We start from the raw sequence: 19,119 nt of genomic DNA, 5'->3' as shown, positions 1-19,119 counted from the left end.
TGTACTGGCACACAGTGAATTCGTGGTGGGAGTTCTGAGTGAGGGGATGTTCCCCAGAACCAGCACCCAGGGAGTTCCTGGTGGGAATTCTGAGTGTGGGGACCTGCACCAGCACCCAGGGAGTTCGTGGTGGAGTTGAGGGGCCCAGGAGCAGCAGCGGCCCCTCAGTCCATCATGGCCCTGAACTGCTGCGTGTACTGGGCCAGCTGCTCGGCCTGCTCGCGCAGCTCCCGGCTGGCCTCGGCGTTGGGGAACTTCAGGGCGGCGCTCTTGGTGGCCAGGGCCAGGTTCTTGAGCAGGCTGCAGAAGCGGCTGCTGCTGTGCAGGATGTCGCTGCGGGCCTCCCTGTCCTGGCTCCCCTGGCACAGGGAATCCACCAGCCTCTGGCCCACCATGATGATGAGCTTGCTGTGGGAGATGAAGATTTCGGGGGGCTGCTGGCTGCTGAGGCTGGCGCTGAACACACCCAGGGCCTTGTGCAGGGCAGCGAAGCACAGCCTGCAGTGCTCGGGGAGGGGCATTCTCCTGCCAGGCTCCTGCCTGCTGCCGTTCTCAGTCTTTTTTGCACATGGCAAGACCTGGAGAAAGAGTTAAAACAGGAAAATATTCAGCCTGGTGTCACACGCTGGTGGTTCTTTGGCTGCTCTACCCTGAATTTTTGTGGTCTCCAAATCGCCACACCCTGGAGGCTTTACAGTAATTTCTCTTTCCATAAAGTGTTGGAAATTCTCCTGATTGCTTTTTTCCCCTAAATACAGTTTTAATATTGGATAGCACAAAGTGCTGCAGCTGAACATAAATCCTTTACACAGTCTGGCCTTGAAGCTTTCAAATAATACAAAACATTGATCTTTAATGGACTTAATTGGGGTTATGAATGATGAAAGTGCACAAAACAAGAGTCAGTTTAGTGCCAGTGCATGATAAGATACTTTGAAATACTGATTCTCACAGCCTTATCTCAAATGATGCTGAAAGGCAATAAAATAAACTGCATGACTTTAAACTGGGGTTGTTTGATTGAGGAAAATAAGTGCTCTTCACAGGTTCTCAGCAGTAATTCTGGGAAATGATCTCTGAGAAGCAGATAGGTCTGTATGTGTAGAGATGCATGTCTGAATGCAAATTACTCTGAGTTTTAGCAAGCACAGAAATCAAGGATTAAAAGCCCTCTTAAATAATATTTTCAAAGTCAGAAATACCTTTGGGTTTGACTCTGTACTCTTCTTTGCTACTTCTTTACCTGAAATGACTTTCTGTGCCTGTTGCAAATTAAAATGAAAGCAAAGTTGAAACAACTACATAAAGTATTTAAATATAAATGTGGTTTTCTCTTATTTCATAGGGAAACAACTACTTGTTCTGCAGCCTTCATGTTGCAAATAGAAATGGGGGATTTTTTAGAAGGAGCTGCAGCTTTTTTCCTCCTAAAAATGATCCTGCAAGATCTGAGACTGAAACCAACATCAACAAAACATTTCAGTGTAACATTCCCTAAATATTAAGGACAAACAGCATTTCTTAGGGAAACTAAGGGAGATATTCTTAGTAGATACTTTAGTGATTCTAAGGAGATTCTTACAATCATCCAGAATTATTCCAGCAAATAAATGTGATAATTCACAGAGTTTAATTTCTATGCAAACGGGATTTCCATCCAAGTTAGGAAGGAACATCTCTTGTCATGCCAAACACAGTGTAGTGGCAGGAAGAGAAAAAAGAGAAGTAAGGTATTGCTAACTTCCAATGAAACCTACTTCCCAAATGAATTCAAGCTGGCAAGAATGATAAAAATACTTGATTTCCTCTGTTGATTAAAATTACTGCTCATTGTACACGTGCCATCCAGCACTGTCCCAAAATCCTGGATCTGTGTAAATCTGGAAAGGGGGATGTAGTGCAAACTGAATGTGGCACTGCAAAGTAAAATAGAGCTGCTAGTGAACAGCCCAACATCTGCAGAGGGTGAGGAGTTCAGAGAGGAAACCCCGGTGTCACTGACCTGTAACTGGACATAATCACAATCCTCACTGCAGTTCTCTTCTGGTTTCTGCACAGGGACCTGGCTTTGGCTGGGTTTCTCAGGAGCATTTCTCTGCAGTGACTCAATTTCTACTCTTCTTGGCATTGGGATCTGTTTTGCCATTTTGCATTCTGGGTTCACTTTTGGTTGCTTCTCTTCTTGCTCCTTCTCATTCCTCCTGAAGAGCAGCTTCCCGTTGGCGATGATGATGGACACAAACCTCTTGATATCATCTGGAATTGTCCTGGCCACCATAACAAAGCGATCCAGGTCATCAGGGTTGTTCTGGGGCTTCCTGAGCACCAAAGCCTCCAGGGCCCAGCTGCAGCTGTTGAGCGCTTCCCTCGTTTCTGTCAATATTTTGTAGGAGCTCATGAGGATTTCCAGCTGCTTTTTAATTCTGGCCTGCAGGTTGCTATCCGTGAGGTTGGAGGCGTTTCCCTTCAGGGCTTGAGCAAAGGCCAGGAACTCTCCCAGTGACACCTTTACGTGGTCCACTGCTCTGTGGATCTCCTCCAGGTTTTTCTCCAGGTGCTCCTGCAGCCTCCACTTGCTGCTCACAAAGATCATTAAACTGGCGACGGAGCTGGACACGCCGTGCTGCAGCCGGGTCAGGGTCTCAATGGCTGCTTCCAGCTCCAGTTTGATTTCTTGGACAGGCTCTGGTGATGGTGACAGCCTAGAAAACGACTCAGCAGAAGAGCTGGAGGATGAGGAGAGAGTGCTGCTTCTGCTGTCCACACTAGAGACACACAAACTGTCATTTTCTGACTTGGCATCCACGGAGAGCTGTGGAGAAGCACCGTGTGCTTGGTCACTGTTGTTTTCCACCTCTTTCTTGGAGTGCCCAGCACTGGGCAAACCTTTGGGAATATCATAAACGCTCTCCTCAGAGATGTGACTGTCAGCCTTGGCAGCCAGGAGCCTCGGGGGCAGCTCGGAGGTGCCGTTCTGTGGCAGGAGCAGCGCGTCCCGTGAGGGTGGGACGTCGTACAGGGCGATTTCTGGAAGCGTTAATTTCCGCTGTGCTGGTGGTGGAACGTCGTACAGCTGTGGGTTCCCAGCCCTGCCTTCAGCTGGAGCCTTGTACCTGGCTGGGGGAATGTCATACAGCACCTGCTTCTGCCCAGCTTGCCCAGGAGGGCTGGCTTTGAATCCGGAATTTTCAGGGGAAACTGGAATATCGTAAATCCATTCGGACTTCCGAGGGTTTGGCAAGGTGTTGTAATGGCCCCAGAACTTCTTCTGAGGTTTATTTTCTGAGTCACCGAGCTCTCTTTTGGGAGGGACATCATATAACTGCAACAGAGCACAGAGGGTTCATAAGCCATCTTTATAAATGAGAATGAGAAGCAGAACTGAATTCTCAGGGCACACAAATGTGTGCAGCTGCACTGATGTCAATGGAACAGCACCACAGAAAGGCTGCCTGTAGTTTTTATTCTCTAACATGCACAAGCTGCATGTATAAAAGATAAAATATTTGCAGCACAGGTGATTAGATCCTACAGCAGAATCCATAGCCAGTGAAATCTGTAGACACTTGATTTTTCCCCACTCACATGCACACCCTTTCAAGCAATAAATCACCAACAGACACCACTGACTCTGCTCAAACGCCTTCAATAAATTTAATTTTTGCTTGATACAAATATTTGTGTGTACAGCTGGAGTCTAAGCTGGAAAAGGGGCATTCAGGACCATTTGTTGTGTAAGAAACAGTGGGGAAGAGATGGGAAACCTGTCCCTGCTCCAAGGCAGGAGTGACAGATTATTGTGTGCCCACCAAGCCTTACTTACACTGCCTGCTGGTGAGTCCTGGCTGCCAGCTCCTCCTCTCTCTGCCTTGGATGGGATCTTGTAAAGCTGCTTCTGCTCTGCCTGGAAGCTCTCAGTGGATCTGCCCAGCATGGAGCCCTTCCTTGTGCTGGGGGGAGTGGCACCACTCTGCTCAAAAGGAAAATAAATTATTTATTTTAATCCTTTTAGAGCCCACTGGGGCCCTGAGTGGGATCAAAGGCTTTGGCCAGACATGAGTGGGTTGGGTCTGAGCAAGGATCACCCAGGAAATCTGTGGATCATGATGGGCTCAAGCCTGCACTCTAACATTTATAGATTTCCAAAAGTGACAGTGCCACCTCTCCAATGACACTAGACAAACCAACAGTCCATCAAATTTCTCCTCCTCCATAAAAGAATGCAAAACAATGAGTTATTTACATAAAGGGTGTGAGAAAGTTTGTTACAAGAATGTAACCATCAGAAGGTTTAGAAAATCTTAAAAAAATCAGGGTGACATGTGACATTCACTGAGCCCAGGGCAGTGGGACAGCAGCAGGGACAGGATTGTGTAACAGGACACGTCACAGTGGTGTGACCAAATCCAGGGTGTGTTTTTCCCAGGAAGAAGGTGATGAGGTGACATTTAATTTCTTGTGGACGTGGGCTTGTGACTCTTCTCTGAACACCCCCAAATCACCCCCAGCAAATGACAGCACCACATTTCCTCACGGATTCCAAGGCAGAGAGGGTGACAGCTCAATTCTACTGTCACCCTATTTGCTTTCTGTAAAATTGGGAAAAAAATAATCTATATTTAGCTCAAAACCTCAGTTCTCCTGAGTTTCTTAGAAATTTAGAGAGCAACGTGTCTTAAATCTGGTGCATTTCTAGTAAGCACTTTCATTTTTTTTATTATAATTCTGGGGCAGAGAGACTGACACTACTGATGTCTTACTGAATTTTCTGTATCAGTGTCAACCCCTCTGCTTCAGAATCCATGGGGAAATGCCTTGCTGACAGAAAAAAAATTGGAAATATCTATTAGATATGCAGCAGACTTAAGACACATTGCTCTAAATATTTAAGAAACTCTGGAGAACTGAGGTTTTGAGCTAAAACCAAAGATGATTTTCTTCCCAATTTGGCAGAAAGCAAACAGGGTGGGAGTAGGACTGAGCTGCAGATGTGCTCTGAGGTGCTGCAGGGGGGGAGGGACAGGACTCACCTGTGGCAGGGGGGACCCTCGGTGCTGCGAGGAGGGGACATCGTACACCTCACCCCTGATGTTGGGGGCTGAGGCCCTGCAGGGTCTGGGCAGGGTAAACAGGTCCTTGGAGGGGAGAAAAAATATTAATGTTAATGTTAATAATGATAATGATAATAATAATAATAAACAACAATAAGCTGCATCAGCAGGAAGCTTCGAAAAGTCATTCAGCTGAGAAATCCACTGATGTAATCACAAAAATCCACTGTTGGAGTAATCACTCTTAAGTGATAAAAACCTTCAGCTCTTCACTGAAAGTGAGAGACAGGAGCTGACGTCACAGGCAATAGCATGTTTATTCTCAAATAATTCTCCCTGACCAGCATTTCTGGTACATTTTAGATAAGATCTGACCTGGCACAAAGACAATCTGCCTTACTGACCACAGGGCAGAAAAGATTTGGAGAAAATCCAGCTGCAGTTATCACTTAAAGCTTTAAACTGCCCAAAAGCAGAACCACTTAAAAAAGGAAGTGGGGAAATTTTGACTTCTCCGGGGCCACAGTCATTGGGTCAAGCCAATTTAATGTCAGAGCAGCAGAAAAGTGCAGGCTGAGCATTATTCTGTAGTTATGAACAAATGACTCATTTGGAAGGATTAAACCTTGATGTCCTGTCCAGCTCCATAAACAGGGAATTGTATCTTTGCAGTCAGATTGATTAAAACATAATTTGAGCAGCCATGACCAGATCTGTGGGACAAATAATGTCACAAAATATGAATGCTGGGTTAGGACTTTTCTTTTTTGAAATCGACCACCAAAAGATGGAATTTTGTTCATCCAGCCTGCCTTGAGCCTGGCTGCCCTCAGCTGATTTATAAATGGGCCCTTGCAAAGCACTGACCTCCAGAAACACTGCTGGGGTGAGATATTACAGGAAATGTTAAATTGGTTTTAAACTGGAGGGAGTGATTCCCATCGTGCAAGTCCTGCAGCAGCTAAATGTAGGGGAAATATGGGAGAGGAGGAAGAGTGCAGCTTCACTCTGCCTGGTTCAGCTCTCGTGTGGGAACAGGGAATGAGGAGTGAGCACAAATCCCCTGAGTGCTGTGACAGAGAATCACAGAGCCACAAAATGCTTTGGGTTGGGAGGGATCTGCAAGACCATCTCTTCCACCTCCTGCGAAGGACAAGGACACCTTCCACCATCCCAGGCTGCTCCAAACCCCCTCCAGTGTGGCCTGGAACTCCTCCAGGGATGGGGAATCCTGGGCAGCCTGTGCCTGAACAGGAGCATCTTCCTCACAAACAGGGGCACAGCTTCCCTGAGTGAAAGGGTAAAAGGTAAAAGCCATCCTTAGGCCAGGTCTGCTTCCAGATGGACAAATCTGAGAATCCAGCAGGAAGGAAACTCACTGGATATCACATGTTGGCACCTTTGGAAGTGGCAGTAGAACCAGAAAGTGCCCCTGGGTGTGAGGCAGAAGCAAGGAGGTTTCTCTGAGGGGTGAAACACCCCAGCTCTGAGTGATTTATTCTTGTTTCACTGCTTTCAGTCAGCTCCCCCAAAGAGTCACAGTGGCTTTTCCCAGCTGCTCAGAGCACAGCTGAGTATGGCAGGAGCTTTGCCAGCTGTGCCACAGGATCTCTGTGGGATGGTCTGGATTGTTCTGTGCTCCCTGAGCTCCCCTGCCTTGGGGACAGCCTGTGACCACCGGGGTGCAGCTGGTGTGGGGACAGCTGGGACACTGTGCCACAGGCAGCCCCACTCTCAGCTTCTGGATAACCATCAAAAGGGACAGTTCTTTTTCATTCTTCATTCTTTTTCGTTCTTCATTCTTTTTCATTCTTCATTCTTTTTCGTTCTCCATTCTTTGTCATTCTCCATTCTTTGTCATTCTCAGACTAGGCACAGCTTAGGTGGATAAATTCATGAAATGAGGCAGGGAGAGCCAAGGAGCTGCTCTGCCAGACCATTCATCCACATAATGAATAGATGACATTTTCCACCTGATTTGCTGGCACAACATGGAAAATGGATGCCAATCTCTGGTACAGTTTGCCAGAGGCTCCTTTAGGGTCGGGAATGTGGGGAAATCAATGACAGCAAGTGCAGAAGAGTCTCGTGTAGCTGTACTCGGTTTGAGTTTGAGCTGTGGTCGTGCACTGCATCTGAAAAGGAGGTTTTGGTCACCAGGGATGCCCTGAGTTTGTTGTTTTCCAGCCCCCAGCTGGCACCCAGCAGGAAGCAGCAAGGAGGTTTCCATCACTGGCCTTCCCCACAGCAGGAGGCAAGGGGGCTCAATGAGCCCCATAAATCACACCATCATTAAATCAGCCTAAAACACCATATAGCTGAATCTTCTTCCTGTTCCTTTCTCAATTAGAATTTCAAATGTGATTTCCATACACAGGATAAAGAGCCACCCAGGGCTGGAGAGCTCACAGAACTGAACAAAACCTCACACTCAAACTCTGTCCCCACCTGCTCTATTTCCCTTTCATTACGAAACGTTCCCCACTCATTTTTTCCTGAAGAAAGCACAAGGTTTTGATGGTAAAAACCAGTGAGATGTAATCAAATTGCATGTTCCATGTATGTTTGAGTGTCAAACACGAGGAGCTGGGAGAACGAAGAGCCAGGCCATGGAGCTGTAATGAAACCCTGGAAAACCAGTTTGCTCTCCTCTATAACTGGGGGAACTGGTGGCAGCTCTCCTCCTGTACACCTTGGTCAACATCTCAGCAGCAGCAATAAAGGGCTGGGAGAGAAACTGAGGGCACAGAGCAAAACTTTGTGTCCTTCTGTGTCTGGCAGGGGCTGCTGCTTGGTGCAAGCCTAGGGACAGCACAAGAGACAGGCAGCATCATTCTGATCTTGCTGAGCTGCTGGAGACAGTAAAACCCAGACCAAACCCAGCAATCACACACCACAGGGTGATTTTTTAAAAATTATGAATCATGTTCCTGTACAGATGGATGTAGAGACTCCACATGTGCCCGGAGGGCTCTGGATGGCTGCTGGAGAAGGTTCTGTGTCTTGTTATTTTAACTTTGTAAATAATTTATAGATTCTCCCAAACAAATGGTATATTCTTTACTTCCTGCCCTGTTTTACAGCTGTTTCAAACTGTCAGAAAGGTGAGGGAGCACAGAACGTAGAGACTCTCATCTGTCGCCCAGAGCAGCATTTCTCACCCTATGCTATAAACTGATGGGAATTTCCTAAACACCATCAATTCTTCTGCTGCAAACTGCACTGAAAATCTCAGGCTTCCTTATTTCCCTGCTCCCAGCCATTGTTTTAACAACAACATCTGGGTTTTTCAGAGCTCACCTGAATGGTGCGTGGAGCGCTTGGTCCTCTCATTGAGCAGCTGATGGGAGTTTCCTAAAAACCATCATTCCTCTGCTGCAAACTCCACTGAAAATCTCAGGTTTCCTTATTTCCCTGCTCCCAGCCATTGTTTCAACAGCAACATCTGGGTTTTTTAGAATGTGCATGGAGCATTTGATTCTCTCGCTGAGCAGCATTTCTTAACCCATGCTATGAATTGATGGGAATTTCCTAAAAACCATCATTCCCCACTGAAAATCCCATGGTCCTTATTCCCCCCTCCCAGCCATTGTTTTAACACCAACACCAGCTTATTCCAGAGCTCACCTGGTGCGTGGAGCGCTTGGTCCTCTCACTGAGCAGCTGTGCTGGCAGGGCTGGCACCTGGTACACGAGCTGGGGCTGGACCCAGCCCTCCATCTTCTCGTAGGTGGCCGAGGGCGCCGTGGGCACTGTGGGCATTGTTGGCGCAGAGGGCACGGAGGGCACCTGGTAGATGCCGAGTGCGGCTGGCAGCTCCGGGCAGGGCGGCAGGAGCTGCAGGCGGTTGGCAGGGGCCAGCCCGTGGTGGCCGTGCAGGGAGCAGTGCCACCAGCCCTGGCTGCCCGCCACGTGCTGCTCCAGCACCGTCACGATGTCCCCTCTGCGGAACGCCAGCTCGTCCGAGCACTCGGCCTTGTTGTCGTAGAGAGCCTTGGCCAGGCTGTGCTGGGGACACGAGCGCACGCACGGTGTCACTTTGTCACTTTGTCATACCCGTGCCAGGCTCCCTGCTTCCACCCTGCTGTTCCCACCCTGCTGGGATCCTTTCCCCACCTGGGTCTCGGTTTGATTCACCCACCCCTTTGCACATTGAACAGCCTCTCTGCAGCACTGAGCTGGAAAATCATCAAGCAGGGTCGGTGGAGCTCTTAGGAAGAAGAGATTAGAAAGGAGATAAAACCCAAAACACAAACCCTAAAGGTTTTCCAGCTAAGGCAGGGCTTCATTAAATGCCAACTTTCAGGACAAACCCTCAATACTGTGGAGCTGGCGAGCACATCTTTGCCATCACAGTTAAGTGTGGCACTTTGTTGTTGCAGTAAGGCAGGAAAATCATCAAGAAAGGCTTCATAAAATCAAGCTGCTCTGCTGTCTGTCATTTCTTCTAAGACAAGATGGCACTTTGCAAGTTCCCATGTAAAGCAATCCTGGTGTGAGCAGTTTGTTAACATAACAATCTATTCCTGGGTGAAAAACAACCAGTTTTTACACCATTAGATAGAAAAATGAAAACTATCCCTCACAAACAACTTTTCCTGCATGTCCACACCAGGGTTTGAGTGACCAGTCAATACAGGATAACAACTTGTTAATGACCAATAAAGTAATTAACAAGAAAGCTCCTGACCAGTTGGAGTCCCACACCAGGTCTGTAAAACTATAAAAAGGAGTTGTGTGAATAAAGAATGGGCTTGTTCCACCATGAAGAAAATGGAGTCCATGTGATTTATTCCCATACTTTGTGTCTGCTATGGTCAGTGCAATAAAGAAATAGATAATAAGATTACTGTGATACATTTCTTCATCACCTTTTCCTCCTCAAGGCCTTTAAAGAGCACTCCTAATCATTATTTAGATTTATTATATTAGACTTACATATATTGAATTTGCAAGCTAAAACACAAGAAGTTCCACCTCAAAATGAGGAAGAACCTCTGTCTATGAGAGCCCTGGAACAGCTGTCCAGGGAGGATGTGGATCTGCCTCTCTGGAGACACCCAGACCCACCTGGGTGGATGCACTCCTGCCACCTGCTCCAGGTGACCCTGCCTTGGCACTGGGGCTGGACTCGGTGATCTCCAGGGGTCCTTTTCAATCCTAATGGTTTATATAAAAAACAGGGATCTATTCTGTGATCCCTGTATAAAAAATAGGGATCTATTCTGGGATCCCTATATGGAAAATAGGCATCTATCCTGTGTTCCCTATATGGAAAATAGGCATCTATTCTGTGATCCCTATATAAAAAAATAGGGATCTATTCTGTGACTCCTATATAAAAAATAGGTGTTTTTCCCATTGCCATTCTGTGAATTCTTCATCTCATAATTATTCATTACAAGATCACAGAATCACGGAATGATTTGGGTGGGAAGGGACCTTAAATATCATCCCATCCCACCCCTGCCATGGCAGGGACACCTTCCACTGTCCCAGGCTGCTCCAAGCCCTGTCCAGCCTTCCAGGGATGGGGCAGCCAGAGCCAGCAGGTAGCTTTAGTCACCTGAGGCATTTTTGCAAAGGGTAGAGAAAGCTGTGGATGGCAATTTTTAGGTTTCTTTTCAGTACAAGATAGATTTTGCTTTTAGCTTTTAAATGGACTGTATCCTCCCCGGTCAGTGGGACACTGGCTGTGCCTCAGCATGAATTTCTTATCAGAAAGTGCAAGTAATGTCCAGAGAGACAGCACCCAAATAGGAAACGTGATGCCTTGTATTTTTGTGCAGAGCATTTGCTGTGGGGCAGCAGCTGGCCTGAGGCTGCAGCACAAGAACTCAAACGTGTCAGCTCAGCTGGTGACCAGGGCCCGCTGTTGGCTGCAGGCATTTCCTGAACAATGGCTTTTTGTGGGACAGGGCAGCTGCCAGGGGGGACAGCAGCCCCCTTGGCCTCCTGCTCCAGCCTGGCTCGTGCCTGGAACACGGCAGTCACTTTGGATGGGGACAATGCCAAATGTTGGAGTCAGGAATCCCCCCTGGGCCAGGCCTGGGCTCCACACTGACAGAAAATGGAGAACAGACAACTTTTCCTGTTATCCATCAACACTGCTGGCTCCTTGGGCTGGGTGTGCACAGCCACACTCCTGAGGGACAGACTCTCTAAAAAAATGGAGAACAGCCAACTTTTCCTGTTATCCTTCAGCACTGCTGGCTCCTTGGGCTGGGTGTGCACAGCCACACTCCTGAGGGACAGACCCTCTAAAAAAATGGAGAACAGCCAACTTTTCCTGTTATCCTTCAGCACTGCTGGCTCCTTGGGCTGGGTGTGCACAGCCACACTCCTGAGGGACAGACCCTCTTCTTCTGCCCCTTTTCCACATGAAGAGCCTCATCCAGGCACACACAGGAAAAGGGTGAAGGGCCAGCAAGGCTGGGCTCAGGGTGAGAGCCTGGTGGGGCACACGCAGCAAGGTTGCCCTTCCTACGTGCACCCACACAGCTGAGAGAAACCTTTGGTTCACACTGTGGTTTTAGAAGGCATCTAAATATTGACATTTCCCTTTTCCTGTGGAAACAGCACCCGCAAGATGCTGCTGAGCCTCATTTTATAACCAGAGACCCAAACCTTTCCATCAGAGGGGTCCCTGCTGGAGGCACAGCACACATTCCCTTGGTTTGGCCAATAAAAATGTGCAAATGTCCCAGGGCCAGCAGCCCCCAGCCCGAGCCAGGCTGAGGCAGGACACTGTGGCTCAGATTTTGCATTTCTGGAGCTCACATCTGTGATCAACACAAACCCAGGAACCTCTAGAATCATCCCAAATCAAGCCAAGCAGGAGATTATTAATGAATCAATTAAATCATAGGGCACTCTGGGGAACCTGACCTGGCTAGAGAACAGATCTGTTCATGGATCATCTCATATCCCATCCAGAGAGATGGAATGGAAAAATGAAGGCTTTGACCAAAGAAGTGATGGAGAGAAGCTCTAAACTCCAGTCTGTAGAACATGACTGAACTGAGATTGTCAGAGCATGCACAGGCAGGGTCAGTGGAGCTCTTAAAAAGAAGAGATTAGAAAGGAAATTAAACCCAAAAAACAAACCCTAAAGGTTTTCCAGCTAAGGCAGGGCTTAATTAAATTAAATTCCAAGTTTCAGGACAAACCCTCAATACTGTGGATCTGGAGAGCACATCTTTGCCATCCCCTGTCGTATTTCAGTATTTCAGCAAAATGTACAGTATTTCAGGAAGGTGCGGAGTATGTCAGCAAGGAATGGAGTGTGTCAGGAAGGTGCAGAGCATTTCAGCAGCCCAGCAGCAGCTCAGGGGTGAGTGCTGGCTGCCCCTGTGCCTGCAGGGCCATGGTTGGGGTTCCCTGCAGGGCTGTGAGGCAGAGCCCGGCCCTGCCTGGTCCCCCAGCTCCCCGGGGCTGTGTGAGGGATCCCCCCTGCTCTCCTGTGAGCACCACATCCCTGCCCTGCCCTGGCTCCAAACAAGGGCTGCATTCCCAGATCCCAAGCCCTCCAGGATGCTCAGCGAGCAGGGGCTGTGCTGGGGGCACTGGGAGCTGCATTTCCCTGATACCCAGCACTGATACCTTGATATCCCTGATATCTGGCTGTGCAGTGTTCTCTGGTGCCTTGTGTGTTGTGTCCTCAATACCCAACGTGTAAAGAGCACTAAAGCAGCACAGGTGAGGTCCAAGTGATTTTCCTTCTTTGCTTGCTGCCTCATCCCCATCAGCAGCCTTGTAAAACCTCTCCTAAGACAGAGAACATCAAAAAGCCCCACAAAAAGCACCTTGAGAGGCAGTGCTGGGGCTCTGCTCTCGCTGGGTGGGTTTACACGAGGGGCTGACCAAGCACAGACCTGGAAAAGACCAAAGAGTGTCCCCTGCAGCCCCTGCCGAGGCACTGGGACCCCCAGAGCCCACAGAGCAAGGCAGGCGGGTCCCACACCGGGGGATTGACAGCGCAGGTCCCTGCAACAGCTTCACCCCAAAAGCTCTCATCCTGCTGCACGTGCATCTCCTTTATTGGATTGTGGCTCAGATGTGGACAGAGTAATTCCCCTGCAAACTGGGCTGGTCTCATCTTTGTTGTTTGCAGATCCTTGCCCAGCCCTGCTCCCCTACAAAGCCCTGGCAGCCCCTGGGAGCAGTAGGGATGAAAGCTGCTCCCTCATGTTTATTAATGGAGAAATTGTAATTAAGGGCAGTAAAGCTGATCAGTGCCCAGGTCTATAATGTAAAATTTTATACCCTCAGAGCGACATCTGTGCTCTGTGTACACAATAGATATTTATGCTAAGGATGGAACATCCCACTGTTACTAAAATCTCCTGGTGCCTCTCCTATCCCAAGCCTGATCTTCATGCAACAGAGAAAAAAACATCATTATTAAATATATAAAAACATTGCTAGAAAAATCCAAGTGGACACAGTGATGTTCAGCACGTGATAATTTCAGCATCTTGCCCACAAGCCTCACAAAATAATTTCTCTATGCCCTTGTCCCGCTCAATTTGTATTTAGAAATCTCAATTTGCTACCCTCTATTATTCCATGTGAATGGGTACTGCACTATTTCACAGCATTTCAGATAAAAAATATATTTTTCATTTATTATCTTCAATTTGCTTCTTAAAAGCCCCTATTGAGATCACGTAAATAAGCTGGGAGTTTATTCTCTATAAACTGAGAATAAACTCCCAGTTTAATCCTGGGAGTTTTTGTGGATTGAAATATTTCTCATGTTGCACATCAATACATGAGTGAGCTCTTTTACTGCAGGAAAGTGGGACTTAAAATATTTGAGGAGGAAGAGATAGAGGGCTGTGTTTGCTAAACAGTTCTGCTCATCCATCAGAGACACCTCTGACATGTTTACAGAGCAGCTTCCAGTTAATCTCTTCACCTCCCAGCAAAGCTGCAGAAATAAACATTCCCCAGCATCCCTGAGCTGGGAACAGCTTTCCCTGAGAATTCCCTGTAAACCCCAGACCACTCTGAGTCACTGAAGTTTTGCTCAGTTAATTGTAGAGAGTTCACATCAACATCCACAGAAAAAAGGAAAATTCACCTTAAAAGCTCAGATCATTCTCCACCTGCATGTGCAGCATTTCCTGTGACCTGCAGAAAGTCCTTCTGCATTTCTTTGCTTCGTTTGTGTATTTTGGAAAATAAATGTTCAGCTCATGCAGAAGTTTTGTGTGAGCTTTGAGGAGGGATGCTTTTGTTGCTTTAATTGATTTTGTGGGGGTGGAAGCAGGTGCTGATCACAGGTTTTGAATTCTAAATTTGATCAAATACAGAAGCAGCACTTAAAAAAAGGAAGCTTACAAATCCTGCAGCTTCACACGGCACTGCTGCAGAGGTGGGAATTACAAGCTGGAGTTGTGCTAATTTGCCCCAGACTCTCTTTTCTCCACAAATGAAGTCAATCAAATGCTGTGTGTGTTAAAATCACAAGAAGGGGAAATTGCAGCCAAGATTTCACCCCACTCAGAGCATTTTTACAGGAGTGCTCTCATGCCCATGCTCAAGGGAAAATAAACTGCCCATTCCAGGGGTGTGGGTCCTCAAACCTTTCTTTTTCCCATATGCACCCAATCACTTCAGGGTTTTTAAATTTTTTTAAACCTTTTCATATCTTAATTACACCTGACTACATTTATTTCTAAATTTAGTCTATTTTATTTCTATTTGTAGTCTAAATGTAGTTTATTTCTTCTACAGCAAGTCCTGCTGAGTACAAGTGTCCTCCTCAGAGCAGCGTCCTCACCCTCCTGTGAAACCCAAAGAAACTCAGCAGGAGCAAATGGACATTTTTCATTGAAAAATAGAATTTTTCAGGAATTCCTGCTGCTGGAGGTGCCAGGCTGCTGTCCCTGCATGCTGTGCCCTTTTTCCCTGGTGTGGCAGCAGTGGGGAGCTGAGGGCGGGGTGGGGGATTCTGATCCACCAAGAAGCAGCAGCAGCACAACTCTCACAGCTGCATCTTCCTGGCTGCGCTGAGCAGCCCCCAAAATCTTGTTCTCACCCCCAAATCTCGTCCTCACCCCCAAAATCTTGTCCTGACCCTGCCCTCTGCACAGCCCTGCGAAGCTGGTGTTTGTGAGATGAATGGGATGCACTGAGTAAACTGAGGAGTGGATGGTTTCTGCGCGAGTATTGCTGACATTGTCACGTTTCTCCGGGCAGAGAGGGTTTCCAGCTGGGCTAGTCCCTGGTGAGAGTGCCCAGGGCAGCAGCTGGGCTCTGCTCCCGGGCTGTCATTAGCAGGGACACACGGTGACAGCCCAGCCCTGCCTGCCCGCCCAGCTGAGCCAGCCCTGCCACAGCCCAGCCCTGCTCTGCACAAAGCCCAGGCACAAAGTGGCTTTGATCCATCACTCATCCCCCCCAACGCACCAGGAGAAAAGAGTATTTCCCAAAAATGAGTATTTCCCAAACGTGAGTATTTCCCAAAAATGCGTATTTCCCAAAAATGAGCACTGCTTTCCTCCCCGGCAGGATGTGGCCAGTCCTCACCCTCGAGTGCAAAGGCTTTCCCAGGCTCACAGAGCTGAGACTGAAATTACTTGGCTTTTTCCTCATCACACAGTGACCTCAATTCTTGAGACATTTCCATTACCCATTTTCTGGGAGTCAATGCAAAACCATCATCTCTTTTGAGGTAAAGCACTGCTCAACTCTTCACCTCGTTGTTTTTTTCCCAAGAAAATGTGGAAGTGACCAGTGTGAGTCACTCATGATCATTTCTAATAAACTTGTCATTACTCAATGGACACAGAGCAAACCCTCACCCTCCTCTGCCACGCTGGTGCTATTGAGAAACAGTTAATTTGGGTTATATTTTAAAAATTCAGTTATTGATGTGCAAAGCAGCTGAACACGCACACTGCAAAGAGACCCCACCAGACGCAGATTTGACTCTCTGTCCACTACAAATGGAATCAGGAGAGTCCATAAATCAACTGCAGCAGAAAGAAAAGAGCCCAGTACTCACACTGACCTTCATTTTGCTGTGTGTCCCTGTTAGTCCATCGCCTGAGGAGGATGAGGAGGAGGATGAGGAGGATGAGGAGGATGTCCCAGCCCTGCCGGCGCTCAGGCAGCTCTGGAGGCTCTGCCTGGGGAGGCAAAGCTCAGCCTCTGCCTGCCCCTGCTCTGGGAGCCCCAGGACAGCAGCGCTGGCCATGGGGGGAGCTCATTACGTGGCAGAATCGTCTGCAGGGAGCTGTGGCTGCAGCTGGTGATGTGCAGGACACACGGGCTGCCCTGCAGGGAGAGCCTGCCCTGCTCTGACACAAAACCCGGGCTGCAGGGCTGCCCCAGGGAAAGGGCTGCATTGGGAAGCGTTTTTCTGCAGCGTTTTTTTACTCCTGTCTTGTTGTGTTTGGCTTTTTGTTTGTTTGTTTAGGTTTTTAAATTTTTTTTTCAACTTCAAAGTGCTGTGAGTTTTGATACACTTCTAATCAGTCTTTAGAAAACGGAACAGATCCCCTTTGTGGTTATAAATCCCCTGCAAAACCACCTCACCCTGCAGAGGCAGAAAAGCCAAGGAGGAAAGCTAAACATGACCTGCAGCTGAAGGGCTTTCTTTCTTAGACTATTTAAAAAAATCCTTGAGTATTATTCAGATATCATGTTATTTAAAATTATTACTGGTTGCTATTTGCTTGGCAGCAGCTGAGTCCTGCTCATGCTGGTGCACAGGTTTTACCACTTTGGACTCAGGATATCTTGAGGGTTGGCAAATTTTTACTGGTTTTGCCTTTGTACACGTTGGCTTTTCTCTGGTAAAAGCCTCTTCCTTCCTCTTTCCACAGTAGCTTCGAGATTAAATTAGACACTGGCTCCCAAAGCCACAATCCTGCAGCTAGAAAAGACTTTAATACCTTGAATAGAAAATGCTGAATTGAAAACCTTCATCAACCAAATCTACACCTCTGGGATGGGAGCTGCTGTCCAGAGGAGAAAGAATTCCTGGCACAAACCAGCCATTTCAATGCCTTTGTGGTTTTTCTCTTCTTTCTTTTTATGTTTTAAACGTCAGGAGCAGCAGTTTGAGCCCTTCAGACACCTCATGCAGCTGATCAGGAGCCGTTCATTTGCTGCCCTGGAGTTTCTCAGGTGCTCCAGCATTTGAAGTGATGGGGTGGTATCAGTTACAAACCCACAGCTTGTGGCCACAGAACTGCTTTAAAATGCAATTAAATGTTCCCATGAATGAACCCCAGAGGGAATTCCTGCTATGCAGGGACACCTTCCACTGTCCCAGGGGCTCCAGCCTGGCCTTGGGCGCTGCCAGGGATCCAGGGGCTGCTCTGGGCACCTGTGCCAGGGCTCAGCACCCTCACAGGGAAAGATTTTTTCCTAATATCCCACCCAAACCTATTCTCTGTCCCTTTGAAGCCATTCCCTGTGTGCTGTCGCTCCATCCCTTGTCAATCCTCTCTCTCCATCTTTCCTGCAGCTCCTCCAGGCCCTGCATGGCCGCCCTGAGCTCACCCCAGAGCTTCTCCTGTGCAGGTGAGCAATGCCAGCTCTGCTCCATCCCTCTGCCCATCCTGGGGCTCCTCTGGGCCCTCCCCAGCAGCTCCAGCTGCCCCCAGGTGCCAGGGCTGGGCAGGGCAGCTCTCTCTGACCTGGGCACAGCGTCTCTGTCACCCCCGTGCCCGTGTTTGTGAGGATGTGAACCGGGAGACAAAAACTCCAAACCCACTTGGGGCACGCCCAAATCCTCTCCCATTTTCCCTCAGCCAAAGCTGGGGCCCTGCAGGAGCTCACAGGGGTCTGAGGTTGCAGCAAGGGCTGCAAGGCTTCCTGTGCTGGCCCTGGAGACGCAACAACAACAACCCAACACAACAACAGCCCTGCTGAGCCCACCCCGAGCTCCTCACAGGGGCTTTCCCCTGCAGGTGCAACAGCTGGGGCACAGGGATCATCATTGCAGACATTTCCTGTCACAGCAGCGCTGCTGAGTCCAGAGAGAAATAAAAAAACCCTTTGTGTTTTTATATCATTCAAGTATGGTAATAAACACACTGCCAGGGTGGTAGGGGACTTATAAAGAGTTCGTAAATGATGTTGCAGAAATAATTTTGGTGTTTTATTACTCAGCTGAAGTTGACTGGGTGGGCTCTGGCCATGTCTACAGTGCTCACAGCAGAACAGGCAATCAGTTTGCTACCATTACATTGATTTATTGACAATCCACTCTAGAGAACTGGAAATATATGGAGAAATAGAAAATTCTTCTATACAGAGATGAAAAATACCCTGCCTCAGTTACTGATGACTCAGTGTGAAAAGTTGCCCCCTAATCTTTACAAGCCTTGATGGAAAATTTGGAGTGTAAAAAACATGACTCATTGAGCTCCTACTAAGCTTTCCCCCCACTACACTTTGTGTTAAATTTCCAGGAGGCAGTTTGTTTACAGTAAACACTGGGATCATAATCCACAATGAAAATCCTAATTCCAGTCACTTATTAGACTTGCAGACAGCAGGACAGCAAGGCATTGACTTTGAATCAAGATTTCAGCATTCTCCAACCCTTACAGCTGCAGCAGGGCCTCTGATCTATAGAGAATTAATCTAGGTGGAATGTGATACAGAAATAAATGCAACAAACCTTATACACTGGGTCCTGTCTTTCAAAATAGGAACACAGAGTGTTTCAAAATGTTTTCTGGTTCGCATGTAACAGAAAGAAATTCTGTCATGCAAGAGGGCACCAGGGCTGGCAGAGAAAGGATCTGTGTCTCTGATGTCACTGCAGCACAGCAGTAAGGTGCAACCTTGACATTGTATCTTTATAATTTCACAAATGTGTTTATTTCCAGCACAATTCTGCTTTATCCAGCATCCTCACCAGAAGATGTTTCTCCCAGTCAGTGGTTTTGTCACCATGAAAAGCACAGGGGGACATCAGGTACAGGAGCCTTCTGTCCCTTGAGATGAGGAACCCAAAACTTTCAGAGCCACAGAACTGAGGCTGGCAGAGACCTCTGAGTCCCAGCTGTGCCCATCCCCACCTTGTGCCAGCCCAGAGCTC

General features: G+C 47.8%; 1 protein-coding gene across 1 annotated transcript; it reads right to left on the bottom strand.

The window, feature by feature from the left end:
* Positions 1 to 164: 164 nt before the first annotated feature.
* Positions 165 to 16,077, bottom strand: CASS4 (Cas scaffold protein family member 4). The gene is made up of 7 exons (XM_058036399.1): positions 16,066 to 16,077; positions 8,679 to 9,059; positions 5,031 to 5,135; positions 3,824 to 3,970; positions 2,003 to 3,322; positions 1,203 to 1,262; positions 165 to 578 (listed from the first exon to the last, which is right to left on the bottom strand). Exons 1-7 carry the CDS (start codon positions 16,075 to 16,077, stop codon positions 165 to 167), a joined length of 2,439 nt encoding a protein of 812 aa, XP_057892382.1.
* Between the last annotated feature and the right edge of the window lie 3,042 nt (positions 16,078 to 19,119).

This window comes from Melospiza georgiana, chromosome 17, assembly GCF_028018845.1.
Source record: "Melospiza georgiana isolate bMelGeo1 chromosome 17, bMelGeo1.pri, whole genome shotgun sequence".
NCBI lineage: Eukaryota > Metazoa > Chordata > Aves > Passeriformes > Passerellidae > Melospiza > Melospiza georgiana.
This window is presented reverse-complemented; position numbering and strand designations above follow the sequence as displayed.

Bases quoted from the DNA above. Each gene is read 5' to 3' on its own strand.
- CASS4 (XM_058036399.1), bottom strand. The intron at 3,323-3,823 runs GTAAGTAAGGCT...GCTCTGTTGCAG, and splicing joins AGGACTCACCAGCAGGCAGT to TTATATGATGTCCCTCCCAA. The intron at 579-1,202 runs GTATTTCTGACT...CTCTTTCTCCAG, and splicing joins GTACAGAGTCAAACCCAAAG to GTCTTGCCATGTGCAAAAAA.